At 43.2% G+C, this 15,098-nt stretch overlaps 1 protein-coding gene across 3 annotated transcripts in view; it reads right to left on the reverse strand.

Moving 5' to 3' along the window:
• The window catches only part of Tcf20 (transcription factor 20), a 48,914-nt gene that overhangs the window by 14,500 nt on the left and 19,316 nt on the right, over window positions 1-15,098 (reverse strand). For all 3 annotated transcript variants that reach the window (XM_090328842.1, XM_090328840.1, XM_090328841.1), the window contains exon 2: window positions 8,271-8,364. In XM_090328842.1, the coding sequence (XP_090184968.1) occupies window positions 8,271-8,364 (94 nt within the window). The remainder of the gene's footprint in view (window positions 1-8,270; window positions 8,365-15,098) is intronic.

Genomic DNA, 15,098 nt, shown 5'->3' on the forward strand with positions numbered 1-15,098 from the left:
AGGGCTAGAGGTGTAGCTCAAGTCTGAGTATACTTGCCCAGTAAGTGCAATGCTCTAAGTTCAAACACCAATACTGTCAAAAAACACCTTCTTTTCTTTAATCCACTACTCCTATGAGTATTTCAGTGCTCATCTCTGGCTGTGGCTGCTGTTACAGCGCACAAATGAAGAGCATTCCCATCTCCATGGAATGTTCTCATCCCTTGAGAATCTATCCCAGGAGGTAGTTGGGCATAGTAGGCAGACGATCACATTCACAGGGGTCCCTTGCTGCTGACATAGATAGGCTCAAGTAGGACGAGGTTAGATCCGAGTGTGCATTCTAATGCTTCTCAATAGAGCCTCAGTGTGGAAATCCTTGCTTACCCAGCCATTGACTTGGAGAGCTAATTATTACAACATTGCCCATTCAAAAATAATCATCCCAAACTTAACATTTAAGACTCCTCACTTAAAAACAAGAAGTGAAGGAAACCAAACATCTGGGGTAAGTGGGGGCTTTACAACAAAAAAAGCAAGCATTGGCTTCTAGAGGATTTCATTTCCATAGTACAGAGCTTGCTAGGCCATGACCCAGGGTGAATGACAACTCAGATAAGGAAACCCTTGGGGCAAGAGAAGATAGCTGGAAGCCACAGTCTAAAACCCAAAGACTTCACTGCATCCAGGCTGTGTACCTCTTCCCTATCTACATCACTCTGGCCACATAATGCCTGGCCATCATACTGTCCTTTAGCACATTGTCACACAACTCTGGCAAAAGCATTATCCTACACACCTACACACACAGACACAGACACACACAGACACACACAGACACAGACACACAGACACACAGACACACAGACACACAGACACACAGACACACAGACACACACACACACACACACACACACACACACACACACACACACACACACACACACACACACACACTCGCTCCCTCCTCCTCTCTCCTCCTTTGTCCTGGAGTTTGAACTCAGGGCCTGGGAACTATCCTTTTTTTTTTTTCTTCAGGCTAATACTCATTTGAGCCTCAACTCTACTCCTGGCTTTTCTGGTGTTTACTGGAGATAAGAATCTTATGAGCCAGGCACAGTGACTCCCACCTGTAATCCTAGCTGCTCAGGAGGCTGAGATTTGAAGATATTGGTTCAAAGCTAGCCCAGTCCATGAGACTCCTATCTCCAATTCACCACTAGAAAACCGGAAGTGGTGCTGAGATTCAAGGGCTAGAGCATTAGCCTTGAGCTGAAGAGCTCAGAGACAGCGCCCAGGCCTAGAGTTCAAGTCCCAAGACTGACACCTCCCCCCCCCCAAAAAAAAGAGTCTTATAAACTGGGCTGAATTTGAACCTTGATTCTCATATCTCAGTCTCCTGAGTAACTAGGACTACAGGCATGAGCCACTGGCTTTCCCAAGATCCTGATGCTCTGAGTCGGACCTGATCTGAGTCACTCCATGAATGGTTGTTTCCTTCACAGGCTTTTTTTTTTTTTTTTTTTTAAGGACCTCAAATACTGCAAACCATAGTCTCTATCTCAACAGAGGAGATGCAATGTTCCTTCTGATACTACAATAAGAATTACCTATCTTGGGCTTTATGTCCAAGTTCCTGGCACAGAGCACCTAAAACTCTTGTAATTTCCTGAAATACAGATGGGTGCTAGGAAAACAAATATTTGGCCTTTCCCTAGGTTCCTGACACAGAGTTCCTAAGCCCTCATAACCTGCAGATGACAGGAGCAACTTATGTCACCTGGTGAGAGTCACCTAATAAGGTGACTCAGTGGCTGGTCACCAAAAGAACCGAGCCATGATTAGGACCTTTCAGGCCTGTCCATTTCTTGCAAAAGGGAGAGGGGCTAGAGACTGAGTTATTCATCCACTGTGCATGTGTGATAATTTCCCCACAAAAGGTCCTGGCTGTTTGGAGGGCTTCTAGGCTGGTGGACATGTGGAGGTTCCTGGATGGTGGTGTTTCTGGGGAGTATTTAGAAGCTCCGGCTCCCTTTCACATACCTGCGATACCTCTCTTGTTCAAGTGTTTATGTTTATCATAATACATGTAAGTAAAATGTTTCTTGGAGTTCTGTAAATAACTCTGATACATTAATGAAATCTGAGGAAGGGTCCTGAAAACCTCGATTTATATGTGGTTATTCAGAAGCACAAGTTACCAACTGGGGATTGAGATTGGTGTATGAAGTGGGGGTAGAGAGTCCATGGTACAAACCTGAACTGAGTTAAATTGTAAGATACCCAGTTAGCACTCACTGGAAAAATGCTTGGTGTGTAGAGAAAAGCAGCATGGAGTATGTGGTGAGGAGTACTAGAGACTGACTTTTCCTATTGTACACACAAACTTTCATGACAAACACTTCATAACACTCCACAAACTGGGTCTAGACTGAAACTACCTCTACTGTTTCAAGAATATCTATGATAACTGGGTACTTCAGGAGGCTGAGATTTGAGGACTCGGTTCAAAGCTAGCCTGGGCAGAAAAGTCCCTGTGAGACTCTTATCTCCAATTAACAACTCAAAAACCAGAAGCGGAGCTGTGACTCAAAGAGATAGGGTAAGCCTTGAGCAAAAAAGGGTCAGGGTCAGCGCCCAGGCCTCAAGTTCAAGCATTGTGACTGACCAAAAAAAAAAAAAAAAAGAATGTATATGAAAAGGCAAAATTCTTATACATAGGGTTAAGAAATAAGAAATAGGCCGGGAGTTTGGCCTAGTGGTAGAGTGTTTGCCTAGCATGCATGAAGACCTGGGTTCAATTCCTTGGTAGCACATACATAGAAAAAAAGCTGAAAGTGGTGCTGAGGCTCAAGTGGTAGAGCTCTATCCTTGAGAAAGTCCACAGACAGTGCTCAGGCCCTGAGCTTAAGCCCAGGACTGGCAAAACAAAACAAGAAACAGATAAGAATACCAGCTCTTGCCAGGTGTTAGTGGCTCATATCTACAATCTTAGCTATTCAGGAGGTTAAAAATCTGAGGATAGAGGTTCAAAGCCAGCCTAGGAAGAAAAGTCTGTGAGACTCCAATCTCCAACCAACCACCAGAAAATTGGATGTGGCACTGGCTTAAACTGGTAGTCTTGAGCAAAAATAGCTCAGGGAACAATGCTCAGGCCCTTAGTTCAAGCCCATGACCGACAGAAAAAAATATATATATCAGCTCTTACTTGACAAGGGAGATTACATCAAACTAAATGTTTGCAAAGGACATAGTTACTAAACTAGAATGACAGTCAACACACAAGGAGAAGATCTTTACCAGTAATCATCCAACTAAGGCCTAATATCAAAATATACAAGGCACTCAGGAAACTAATCCCTCTCAAAGCTAATAAACCAATCAGTAAATGGGCAAAAGCACCAAGGAAAAAATTCTCAGAAGAAGAAATAAGATTGGCAAAGAAACACATGAGGAAATGTTCATCATCCCTAGCCATAAAGGAAATGCAAATCAAAATATCTATGAGACTGTATCTAACCCAAGTTAGATTGGCCAATATCATAAATTCAAATAACAACAAATGTTGGTGGGAATGTGGGGAAAAGGAACTCTGTTATACTGTTATTACGAAGATAAACTAGTACAACCACTCTGGACAGCAGTCTAGAGGTCCCTCAAAAAACTAAACATAGATCTTACCTATGACTTAGCCATCCCACTGAACATCACAAGCCAGGCACTTGCACATCCATGTTCACTGCTGCACTATTCACAATAACCAAGTTGTGGAAACAGCCCAGATGCCCCACAATACATGACTAGATTAAAAAATGTAGTATCTATACACAATGGAATTTTACACAGCCATCAAAACAATGTATGTCATTTGCAGGGAAATGAATGGGTCTAGAACTAATATTTTTGTTCTGTTTTCTTTTTTATCTGTTTATATTTTGGGGGAGGACAAGGGGAGGCACAGAAATAGAGGGACAAAGGATAAATAAGTACAGTAGTGGTACTCACTAAATACTATGTTAAAATGAGCTATAAAACTTCTGGGTAGGAATGAGAGGGAAAAATTGTGAGAGAGCAAGGGAAAGGATGACACTGTCCAAAAAGAAATGTTCTCGTTACCTGATTTACGTAACTGCAACTCTTCCCTCTGCTGTACATCACCTTCGTAATAACAATTGAAAATACCAGCTCTTGACACTTCAAGTCAGTATTTTACCAGAGCAATAACTACAGGGAAATTGGGGGGGGGGATCCAAATGTAGTGCTGTACATTCTAAGCCATCTTGGGCTACATAGTAAGACCCTGTCTTAAAAAACAAACAAACAAACAAACAAACAAACAAACAAACGGGCCAGGAACTGGTGGCTCATACCTGTAATCCTAGCTACTCAGGAGGCTGAAATTTGAGAACAACAGTTCAAAGCCAGCCTGGGCAGGACAGTCTATGAGACTTTTGTCTCTAATTAACCATTAGAAAACTACAAGTAGTACTATGGCTCAAAGTGCCTTGAGCAAAATTGCTCAAGGACAACTCTCAGGCCTCAAGTTCAATTTAACAAACAAAAAAAGGGGGGGCAGTTGGGAATAATGGTACATGCCTATAATCCCCAGCAATTGAGAAGAAGGGCAGGGCAGAGTTCAGGGAATAGCTGATTATCAAGCCAGACTGGGCTCTATAGCTACACTCTGCCGAGAAAAGGAGGGTAGGGGTAGAGGTGGGGAAGAAAGGCTTCAATCAATGGGGAAGCAGCAAAACTACCTCTATGCACAGGTGTCACAATGTTTTAGATATAGAAATTCCCTACAAACTATTAGAACTAATCAGTAAGTTGAGCAAAATTATAGGATACAAGATGAATATAAATAAATCCAGACACTGGTCATGGTGGTATGTTCTTACAATTACAGCTATGAGGAGACAGAACAAGAAGGATCACAGTTCAAGGCCAGCCCAGGCAAGAACATGAGACCCTCTATGAAAAACAAACTAGAAGCATAAGAACTGGTAGTATGACTAAAGTGGTAAAGTGCTTGCCTGGTAAGTACAAGGCTCTGCGTTCAATCCTTAGTACAGGCACTATGGTTAGCTGGAGGGAGTCAACTTACATTTTTGTATGCTTACAAACTGTAAAAATTCATGATTCTACTTATAATAGCACTAAGAATACCTAACTCAAGTCATCCCATGGCCAATGGATGGGAAAGCATAATATTGTTAGGAACACAATATATGCTTACTTATCCTTGAATTCAATGAAATCTCCCCCCCCTCTCTTTGCAAGTCTTGGGGCTGGAACTCAGGGCCTGGACACTTTTTACTCAAGGCTAGCACTTTGCCTCTTGAGCCAGTGCCACTTCAGGCTTTTTCTGTGTATGTGGTACCAAAGAATTGAACGCAGGGCTTCATGCATGCTATGTGAGCGCTCTGCCACCACATAACACTCCTGGACCCTGTACTCAAATTTTAATAGCCTTCTTTTTCTTTCTTTCATTCTTTCTTTCCTTTTTTTTCTTAAACACACACACACACACACACACACACACACACACACACACACACACACACACACACACACACACACACACACAGGTTAAGTTGATTCTAAAATTCAAATGGAATGCCAAGGGATTAAGAACAGTCAATACAATCATGAGAAAAGGGAACAGAATTGGAAAATTCACATGTCCCAGTTTTCTTTCCTTTTTTTTTGGTCCAAGAATAGGACTTGAACTTGGTACCTGATGCTTTTGCTCAATGGCTAGTGCTCTATCAACTGAGCCAACACCCATAGCTTCAATTTTAGAACTTACTACGAAGCTACAGGTACCAAGACATTGGATTACCTAAGAGGGTCAGAAACATCTCCATGCCAAGTATTTTCAACTAAGGTGCCAAGACCATTCAATGAGGAGAGAGCAGGACAATGAATCCACATTCAAGAAAAATGGACGTGGACTCCTACTTCATAAAACAAACCAACCATAACTTAAAATGGGTCAAGGATCTTAATTTGGAGTTGCAACTATAGGGGACAACATAGGTATATCTTGGTGTGTGCGCATGCTGGCACTAGTCCCAGGGCCTGAACTCAGGGCCTGGGCGCTGAGTTTCTTTTGTTTGAGGCTAGCATTATCTCACTGGAGCCACAACTCCACTTCTGGCCTTTTGGGGGGCAATTTATTGTAGGTAAGAGTCTCATGGACTTTCCTGCCTGGGCTGGCTTTGAACCTATATCCTTAGATCTCAAGTTGTAAATCTTTAAAACTGGATTAAGAAACTGCTGTGTCATAAAAGCACTGAGAACTAATGTAAGAAAATAATAAATTGGATTTTTATCAAAAGTAAACTTTTTTATACTTTGGAAAACACCAACAAAAAAGTGAAAGGAGATGGGTATGATTGCACTCCTGTAATCTGAGCCAAGGAGGCAGAGATTAGGAAGAATATAGTTTAAGACCAGCCTGGGCAAAACAACAACAACAACAAAAAAGACCCCCACAACAACCAATGTGCCAGGTATGGCATTTGCTTGTGGTCACATTTTGAAATGAGCCCTAGGCAAATTATGAAACCTTATCCAAAAAATAACTAAAGGAAAAAGGGCTGGTTCAAAATCCCAATACCACTACACACAGGCATACATTCCAAAGAAAATTCACACAGTGGGAGAAGAATTTCTAAACCATGTATCTGTCACAGACTTGAACACAGAAATGAAGATTTTTTTTGGGGGGGGGGGGGGTTTGGGCATTGAACTTTGAACCTGGGTGCTCTTCAGCTCAAGGCTAGTGCTCTACCACTTTGAGCCACAGCGCCACTTCCAGTTTTCTGGTGGTTCATTGGAGATGAGAGTCTCATGGACTTTCCTGCCTGGGCTGGCTTTGAGCCAGATCCTCAGATCTCAGCCTCCTGAGTGGCTAGGACTACAGCTGTGAGCCACCAGTGCCCGGCCAGAAATGTAAATAATTAAAAAAAAAAAACAACAAAATGAAATAACCCAATGGGCAAAGAATTGGAAGAAGATATCGAACAGGCAGTAAGCACATGAAAAGAGGCTCAACATCACCAGCCATCAGAGAGAAAAAATTCAAAACTGTAAGTTACCATTTCACATGAACTGGAATGATGGTAACAACACACAGTGAAGACAACAGATTGCATTAGTAAAGATGTTGAGGAATGGGAACCATAATACATTGCAGGTGGCATTATAAAGTAGCATTTCTACTCTAGAAAATGGGCTGGCAGAGCCTCAAAAACATTATATGAAGTTACCATACAACTCAGCAGTTTCTCTCCTGGTTTATACATACAAGAAACATGAAAATGTATGTCCCACAAAAAGACTTGTATGTAAATGTACTATAGCAGCATTTTCATAATAATGAAAAAGCAGAAACAATCCAAATGCCCATCAACTGAAAAATGGATAAAACATAGTATATCCTTTATAATAAAATATTGTTTGGCAATGAATTTGAATGACACATTAAAATACACTACAATATGAACAAACCTTAAGAACAGTACACTAAGAAAAAGAATCCAGTCTCAAAAGGTGACATTTTATATGACTCCATTTACATAACATATTCAGCATATTCAAATCCAGAGATAGAATGTGGATTGGTGCTTGCCAGGAACAGAAGAAAGGGAACAAAGGTGAGTGATAGCAATTGGGAATTTCTCTCTCTCTTTTCCCCCTTTCTCTCTCTTCCCCCCCTCTTTCCCTCTCTCCCTCTCTCTCTCTCTTTCCCGCTGCCCCCCCCCTCTCTCTCCCTCTTGCCAGTTTTGGGGCTTGAATTCAGGGCACTGTCCCTGGCTCTTCAGCTCAAAGCTAGTGCTCTATCACTTTGAGCTACAGTGCCACTTCCAGTTTTCTGGTGGTTAATTGGAGATAAAAGTTTCATGGACTTTCACGCCCAGGCTGGCTTTGAACCACAATCCTCAGATCTCAGCCTCCTGAGTAACTGGATTACAGGTGTGAGCCACTGGTGCCCAGTTTGGCAATTTTCTTTAATGAGGTGATGAAAAGTATTCTATAATCTGTTGAGGTGCTCAACCCTTTGAATATATTAAGAACCACTGCACTGTGGGTAAATCACGTATGAATTAGATGAACAAAGCTGTCATTTAAAAAATTACCCCATTTACTCCTTTGTATTATCCTCTGTGAATTCTTTTAAAATGATAACAGAAGAGGTTCAGGAAAGACAATGGATATATATGGAAGGGAATGACCAATTCGAATGCCCCTTTGATGTTCTGGATGGGTATGCAGTCCCAGCTTACCTGCATCAATGGCACACGGGTAATGGTATCGGAAGGAGCAGCCTTTGTTGTAGCAGCCCAGGGTGGCACCGGCCTCCTGGCAGTGGGAGCATTTCTGTAAGGAAGAAGCCAGGCATGTCGGTCAGTATCCTAGATTAACTGTTCCATCAGGCCTTCCCCTCTTCCTCAGTGGTTAAAGGAGTCTGTGGTGGCAGGATAGGCTGGTCCATCTCTCACTGCCATTCACTGACCACACCAGGGGTGGAGCCAGAGACATGTTTAAGGCCAGACCTCATGAATGATCATAAATACAATGGAAGAACATGCTGGGCCAAGGTAAGTGGCCTTCTAGCACATAGTGGAAACACCAGGAAGTGACGCCTCACCCTTCCTCTGTCTCCTCTCTGGTATCCACCCACTCTGCCACTCATTTCTTCCCTGCTACTATCCGCTTCCTGCAGAGTTGTCCTATCTTATTTCTGTTGTGGAAACCTGAAGTAGGAAGAGAAGGTTAAGGGAGTAGATACATACAAACCTTTTAGAACTGAAAGTGGAATTTGGCTTCTAGCTTTTATATTTATAAGATTTTATTTTTGATTTACTTACTCAAATGCCCAATACAAGTATATTTTTTCCTTTCTCAGAAAGTATGGGCGTCTGTATGCAAATGGTATTTTTATACATGAATTCTATTTTAAATGTACTAGGAAACCTGCCACAAACTTCTGGCTAAATGAGACATTATTCTGTAATGGCGGCACTCCTCCTTATATGGTCAGGTTTTCTCAAAGTGGGGCATATCTCTGCTGTCCCTGTGATGTGGCTGTTGCAAGTGCTCAGCCTGTCAGCCCAGGAAACACGTGCTCCACCAGCAACAATCGTGTGCACAAAACTCAACCGCATGTGGGCCTACTAAGGAGAGATACATCCTACACCCTTCTCCATTCTTCTGGGAATGAGTGGTATGCTAACCACTTGTTCCTCACTGTACAAAAAAAATCAATGCGTTCCCCAAACAGTTACACCAGAGGTGGCTTAAGTTTCTAGCATGCCAGCAATCATGCTCTCCCTGTCAAGAAAGCCACAGTGGTGGGCTTGGCTTACTCACACACTGGAAGGCGTTTGTAACATCCCTACTGTACAAGTGACAAGGCTCAGGTGATACGGATGAGAGACCAAGGGAGAATACCTAGTTCCAGGACAGAGCTGTACTACTTCACATGTTGTAAAGTCCTGAACTCCAGAGACAAATGGCATAGAACATGGCAGTAAGCCAAGTCCATTAAGAGCTTTGCCCTCTTCTCAGAAGATCAAGATTCTTCAGGGTGTCAATCAGGTCATGTTTATCATAAACACTGCTGATATCCTTTCCAGGAAAGCAAAAATCACTAGGCCTGGAGTAAACCAAGGACAGTCAAAAGCACTTCCAACAGCTCTAAACCTGTCCACTTCTGTCTGTGCCACAGAGTACCTTATAATCAACACAAGACCATGGAGTGTGGCCAGTTCATCAGGGGCATCCATTCTTGAAGCCCTGCTCTCACTAAGGAGACCTCATCAACCAGCTTTAGGCTGTCCCTAACCTGGGGGTGACTCTAAGTTCATGGAACCCATATAGGGATGGATATGTCAAAGATTCTTGGCAGGAAGGTCTGCAGGGAAAGGAGTCTTATGTAAAGTTTTGACCCCTTAAAAAGGGATGAGAGAAAACCCTCATCCTTGTGAGTACAAGATCTATGGCAGCCATATTATTACCCTGAGGAGACAATCATAAAAAGAAATCAAGCTGCTGGCAATAGCAGAATGCCGAAATGGAGATACCAAAATCCTTTGTAATACTGCTAAACACTAAATTAACCACTTCCACATTTGCACCAGGACAAGACACGAACAAACAGCAAGGAAGTTTCAAGATGGTAAGGGCTGAGTGCTTCTTAAAGCCTAGGAGCCAGCAGGTAGACCTCCCTCCCCCCTCCCCCAACACATCAACCACATCTACTTCATCCACCAAGAGGAAAATTAATCCTATAGATAAAGCCTCAAAGGAAGCCGGGAAAGGGGAATTAAAGAACAAAAACTAGTGCATGATGGTCTAAACTGCAGTCTTGAAGATGTAAGATCCCAAAATCTACCTAAGATATAGAAATACTGGATGAAAGCAAGTTAAATCCACTGCAATGGCTGCAGTTAAGTGAGAAAGTACTGAAAGGCAAGCACAAAAAGTTATGTGAAACCTTTAAATGTATTCTACAACTTTATGAAAAAAGAATCCAGATATTTAAGATATTTACAAAGAACTGAGAAAGTGTGACTCTGAACATCAGAGGTTCTGACTCAGGCAGTGTGTTGGTGCTGTCAGACATGCTGCAGGCTCTCTCTACCATCTTGACTTAGGAAAAGTCCATTTTCTCATGCCCAGCCACACTCCATCCCTAAGAAAACCTCAGCCTATGGGCCTCCAACTCAAGCACTTCCTAGTCTTCCTCTTCCTAAGCATGTTCTACATTTGCCGTGTGGCAGAAAACCTCCTGAGTCTATGTGGTACACCTCCTTGCCAAGTCTTTAAAGTGGATTCTACTCTACATGGTCTTCCCATTGTAGGAGGGAAGACATGAAGAGGAAGACATGTTGTAAAGTCTTAAACTTCCTCAGGTCATGAAGATGATGCTTTCAGTAGAGGAAAGGATGGCTATGCTGGGGACATGGGTCAAGATAATCACGAGGACTACAGTATTAATGACACCGACACTGATGGATCAGAGAGAGAAAGTGAGATGGAGGAATGGATGCACAGAGATGACAGTGAGTAAGACAACACCGAACAGAAAAAAAATACATCTGAATGTACGATTTGCGATATGCCTGGAAAATCAAGGAAGAAATAGAATGTGATGAAGAAGCTGACTCTTCTTTAAGCCATGAGGCTTAGAATGGTAGGTCAAGAAATCCCTGAGGAGGAATGGGAAGCTGAAGAATTTCTGATGACAATGAAGCAGTTATAAGAATAGGAGATGGTGGGCTTGCAGAGTAGAGTGCTCGCCTAGCAAAGCCATGGGTTCAATTCCTCAGAACCACATATACTGAAAAGGCCGGAAGTGGTGCTGTGGCTCAAGTGGCGGAGCACTAGCCTTAAGCAAAAAGTGTCCAAGGACAGTGCCCAGGCCCTGAGTCAAGCCCAAGGACTGGCAAAGACAAAACAACAACAACAAAAAAAAACGGGGGGGGGGGGAGGGTTCTTGTTCTGATGGCATGGTGGGAGGCTCCCTCAGTCTGACCTTCTCAGATACTAGCACCTCCTTCCCATTCCAAGACCACGCCCTCTTAGTGTCTTACCCAACTTCATTCATTGAACAAGCCAGGAAATACAGCTACAACCACCACTGAGAAGAAAGGGACAGTACTCTCCAGTGCCACACCACACATCACTAATTCCAAGGCAGAGCTGACTCATTTGTCCCTTTTTAGGGCAACTTCCCTCTTTTGCCTCTTTAGGGCAACCACTACCCGTAAAGAAAGTCAGAGGATGAATCTGCTGTGCTTCTTGCCAAAGCAGCCCCAAAATATGTTCCTTGTACTGCTAAGTAAGTACACACCAAGGATGATACTTGTAAAGCTTTCATGAAAGAGAAAGAAGGACTGCTGTGGGAGCCTGTGATGCCAGACAGGCTTCTGTTCACAAAAGTGGTTCCTGGGGTAGAGGCTCTTGAAGTTGAGAGAGCTACTTCCACTGTCTGGGCATGGAACTCAGGCTTTGTGCATGCTAGGCAAGCACTCTACCACTAGGCCATGCTTCTGGCCTCACTGATCGCATTTAGTTTGGTTTCCTAATCTTTCAAATTTGTAGGAAAAAAACCTCAGAGAGCTGGGTTGCCAATGGCTCATGCTTGTAATCTTAGCTACAGGCTAGGTAGAGGCTGGGCTCTGAGATTGTGGTTCAAAGTCAGCCTAGGCAAGAAAATCCAGGAGACCCTTATTTCCAGTTAGTAGCTGGAAATGGAGCTTTGGCTCAAATGGTGGAGTGCTAGCCTTAAGTACAAGAACTCAGGGCCAGCATTCAGGCCCTGAGTTTAAGCTCCAGAACTAGGGAGAAAACACACACACACACACACACACACACACGACAAAACCAAAACCAACCCACAGAGACACAATGATTAACCAGATTCCAGGTTTTATGAAGACTATTTAGTGCTTTCTATGGAGTAATCTACAGCTATGAGCAGGTGAAGCAGATTTATAATCCTCCAAAATGTCCATCTGAATATCCAGGACCTTACATGACAAGGGCACTTTGCATATGAAATTAAGGCCAGACCTCTAAATGAGAAGATGGACCCATTCTAAACAAGCTGGTAAACACAAAGTTCCTCTCCAAAGGCAGGGAGTTGCCGGCTTTAGGAAGATGTAGAAATGGTAGCAGAGCCACAGAGATGCAAGGCCCCTGGCTCTCAAGATGGAAGAAAGAGCTGTAAGCCAAGGAACGTGGGCAGCTAGAAAAGGCAAGCAAACAAATCTTTCCCTAAAGTCTCCAAAAAGGGCAGCTGACACCTGAGTCCCAGCTCAGTGGGATCCACAGTAGGCTTTAACCTGAAGAATTGAGGGTAACAAGTGTATATAACAGTGTGACAGTGTGCGACAGAACATGTATACATGGGATTTCCTAAGGAGATTATGACAGAAGTGATGATTTAGCTTCCTTTCACACTCTCCAATCTAACAGCTGTCTCCCTCATGGAACAACTTTAGTTTCACTCACTTTTCATGAGGCCAATTTTGGCACCACGAGATCCCCAAAGAAGGGACTCTGGGACTGTCTCCAATGATCTTTTTTTCTAGCTAAAGAAACAGAGGTTAAAGCAAAGGGACCTGCTGGAAATCATACAGCTACTCTGGCAAAGGGACCTGCTGGAAATCATACACTACTCTGGCTCATAGTTCAAGGTTCTTTATACCATAGCATACTGTACCAAACCATACCATATTGCTTTCTAGTCCCCTACACAACTACTCACATTTAAAACAATCTCTTATGTGCCGGAGCCAAAGAGAATAAAAAATCTCACCTCTATAAAATCTTCCCTATTCTCCCCTCCTATCCCACATTGAATTTTCAATTAGATTTTTATTCTCTCTCTCTCTCTCTTTTTTACCCAGAGAAACAATTTGTACTCTCATTTTCCCATACTGCAAATAATATAATAATAAAGTCAGTGCATAGCAAACGACCTTGGCTTCTCACTGCACTGTTACTACGAGTCTAATCATATTCATTCCCGGGGGAGGTGAATCCACACAGCGTGCGACTCCCTGCACAACAAGATCCATAATGAGGCTTCAGGTGCCGTTTCTAAGTCAAGATCATTTTTCAAATAAGCAATAGCTCAAACTTCTGACAAAAGAATGAACGTTCTTCTAATAAGGGATATTTCATTTATTACGGAAGGGAATAAAAGCTACTTTCAATCAAAGCTGACAAGAACCCTGTATTTCTTTACACTGTAAGCCTGCAGAACAAATTACGAGATGTATTACTTGTTACTGGACAGTGTTAAAGGACATCCAAAATGACCCTCAATCTCTTCTGCCCATCTCCAAAGCACGTGTGGTGACTTCAGGAGAGGCACACTGCAAGAGCTGAGTCAACTCACAGCCTAATCCATCTCCAGGTTAGAGAGAATGTGGCCTCTGCACTCCCAGAACAGCTCTTTCCTGAGAGGTAACAACCTGAATAATCACACTGCTTAACGAGCATCGTGGAGCAGCCTCCAGTGCCACAGCAATTGGGTCAGAGCGTTATTAGCGCATCCATGACAATCAGTTCTCTGTGAGCCTTGCGGATCACGCACCCTGTCATACTGTGCCTGTGGCTCCCAGCCAGCACTGTACACTTTTGCTCATGAGTACTGTGTTTACTTACCTGTGTTTGTCTATCCCCTAAACTGTGAGGTCCACGCTTACATCTTCCTAAGGCCTGGCATACCGTGGGCACTGAAAATGTGGGCTGACAAAAAGAACACAAGCTCTGACACATTTGAGAGCTGGAGGAAAGTAATGAGGTGACTTTTCAATATGAGTTTAAAAGCTGATGCTGGCAGAGACCAAGAATGTGGAACAAGGTGCTCATTTTGAGGCATCACCAGCAAGCTTCCCCCACCCCCTTTTAATTATACCTCTTATATCTAGGACAGAAACCTCTGGTGCCCTAGCTATGCACTCTGCTCATGGCAGCAACATGGTCTACTTCTAAGGATCCTCTCTTTAAGGCCCCAGGAGCACCCTTCTTTGATGCAACTCCATATGCTATCAATTTTCTTTCAAGAGCACTTCAAAGTGTTGGCCAGAGCAGTACATATTTTGGTCCTTGCTTTCTTGGAGCAAGACAACTCTCCTTAGGCTCCCTTATAAAAGCTTGTGCAGCTGCTGAAGCACTGAGCTGACGGCCTTGGGAGGAAGGCACTACCACAGCCTACAGCCCCTCAGGCTTCACAGCTGGCCAGATCTATTTATTCTACTTATTTATTTAGTCTATTTATTCTGCCACTACAGGTTCAGGGCATGGATATACAAGTTGTGTTTATGCTCCTCAGAAGCGGAACTCACGTTTGTATGTTTTTGCCAGTCCTGGGGCTTGAACTCAGGGAGGGCCTGGGCACTGTTCTTGGGCTTTCTCAAGGCTAGCCTCTACCACTTGAGATACAGCACCATTTCTGGCTTCTTCTGTGTATGTGGTAGTGACGAATTGAAAACAGGACTTCATGCATGCTAGGCAAACACTCTAGCACTATGACACATTCCTGGCCAGGGAACTCACTAATTAAAGCACATTGCACTAAGTTACGATACAAGTAA

Source organism: Megascapheus bottae, chromosome 2, assembly GCF_031878675.1.
Source record: "Megascapheus bottae isolate mThoBot1 chromosome 2, mThoBot2.hap1, whole genome shotgun sequence".
NCBI lineage: Eukaryota > Metazoa > Chordata > Mammalia > Rodentia > Geomyidae > Megascapheus > Megascapheus bottae.